Source organism: Alosa alosa, chromosome 5, assembly GCF_017589495.1.
Source record: "Alosa alosa isolate M-15738 ecotype Scorff River chromosome 5, AALO_Geno_1.1, whole genome shotgun sequence".
Classification (NCBI taxonomy): Eukaryota; Metazoa; Chordata; class Actinopteri; order Clupeiformes; family Clupeidae; genus Alosa; species Alosa alosa.
In genome coordinates this window covers 25239095-25240721 of record NC_063193.1, presented here as the reverse complement: position 1 = coordinate 25240721, position 1627 = coordinate 25239095, and the positions used below count along the sequence as shown (strand labels likewise).

The following is a 1627-nucleotide window of genomic DNA, read 5'->3' as shown; positions in this document are numbered from 1 at the left end:
GAGCCTCCGATCCTCCTATAATAATCCTATTTCCACCTCACAAATTACCCGCTATCTACAATAGCTACAGTACAGGGACATTAATCAGTTCATAGCTGAGGATTTGTCCTAGGTCCACTTCAGCATCATATGCAGTAATGATGCACTGGAGAATGTTTCTTTTTGTTGCACTATAAAGGATATCTTGTCTAAATTTTTTGCAAATAATGCAATCGCCATAGCACTCTTCAGCACTCCTCAAACATGCACACTCTTCCATTTTTCTGCATGGTGGAATTTGAATGATAGGAAAGAGCACCAGTGAGATGTTTTAAACTAGACAAGCACAGTCACCTTTACAGTAAAAAAAAAAAAAAAACAGTGTAAATCCTCTGTAAAGACTGACAACTGTTCGTAATAGTTAGTGACAAAGAACTTTCTACAGAAAAATGAGCAGTCACCTGCTATTCTATCAATTTATTATCAAGGAATCTATTTTATTTCTAAACGTCATACTGAATTTTAGCTATTATTTCAATCTATATTTAAATTTTAGCTTGTTTTCATTTGCTACTTGAGGGTCATTGGGGTAATTCCTGTCCTGTCCTACAACATATCTGATACATTAAGAGTATATTAATGCCTTATTTTTTGCAATTCCTATGATATCTAATGGCAAAACCAAAAAGTATGTGAATTATGGTAATTATCAAGCTTAAAACTCAAAATTGAGCTTGGTAAAAAAGAAAATTTGAATTCAGCACCCTCAAATTGTCTGAAATAGCCCCTTTACCGACTTTTCCTCAAATTTGCCAACAGGACTTTTTCTGAACGTTTGCTAGCTATCTGCTCTCTTGTTAGCTATGCCTACCAGCCAGAGCCATAGACTGTAGGCCTATATGTTCTATATAATACAGTCTATAGCCAGAGCACATGAGGATATGACAGGGGCATTTCTTGCTAGACATACACAGTCTGCCCTCTAGTGGATATGGTAGCATCTTTCAGGGCAACACCAAGAAATGTCTGTTTACATCTATGGTCACGCAACCACCAACCATTGTGAAGAGTAGGCTAACCTTTAGACCTGAATAGGAATTATGCAGAATATGGATTAGTCCTACTAGGCAATAAACTTTGTTGTCGGTAGGCTTAAAATAGATACTTTATAATTTCATAAACAAAAGTTTGGCATTTAATTATTATAATAATGGCCTAAAAGAAAGATGGACGGATGTGCAAAACGACAGTCACGTTTGAAAGCAATTTCGTGAACTGGGATTTCAATCACCTACAATTTTGGGCAAACGTATGTTTTCCCCCCAATCCAGCGGCACATCTGCGCAACCTTCAACACGCTCGTGTTGCGGCCTGTACAACGTGTGGTAAAAACACTGGCCAACATATCGAGTAGGCTACTGAGAACGCCCACTTGTCAAACAGTCCTTTCAAAAAAAAACGTGAACGATGAAAGCTGACAGAGCGTAGGCTATCCCCTCTCTTGACTACAGTGCGTTCAACTGCGATAGACATGACGCTGAACGCGAAGCCCGTGTCTAAATGGCAAGAACCAAGATTATTAAAAGTCTTATCAGCCGTATTCTATGCTCTTAGCTCCTTTTTAATAATCGTTGTAAATAAGATTGTC

The 1627-nt window shown here is 38.0% G+C and overlaps 1 protein-coding gene across 2 annotated transcripts in view; it reads left to right on the top strand.

Annotated features, from left to right (window-relative positions):
- Positions 1-1442: 1442 nt before the first annotated feature.
- slc35d2 (solute carrier family 35 member D2) overlaps positions 1443-1627 on the top strand; it is a 6294-nt gene continuing 6109 nt past the window's right edge. Inside the window, exon 1 of one of the 2 annotated variants that reach the window (XM_048244463.1) lies at positions 1443-1542. Coding sequence is in view for 1 of the 2 variants with exons in the window: in XM_048244462.1 (XP_048100419.1) it covers positions 1511-1627 (117 nt within the window). In the remaining variant the exon portion in view is untranslated. The other variant, XM_048244462.1, reaches the window with a different exon arrangement.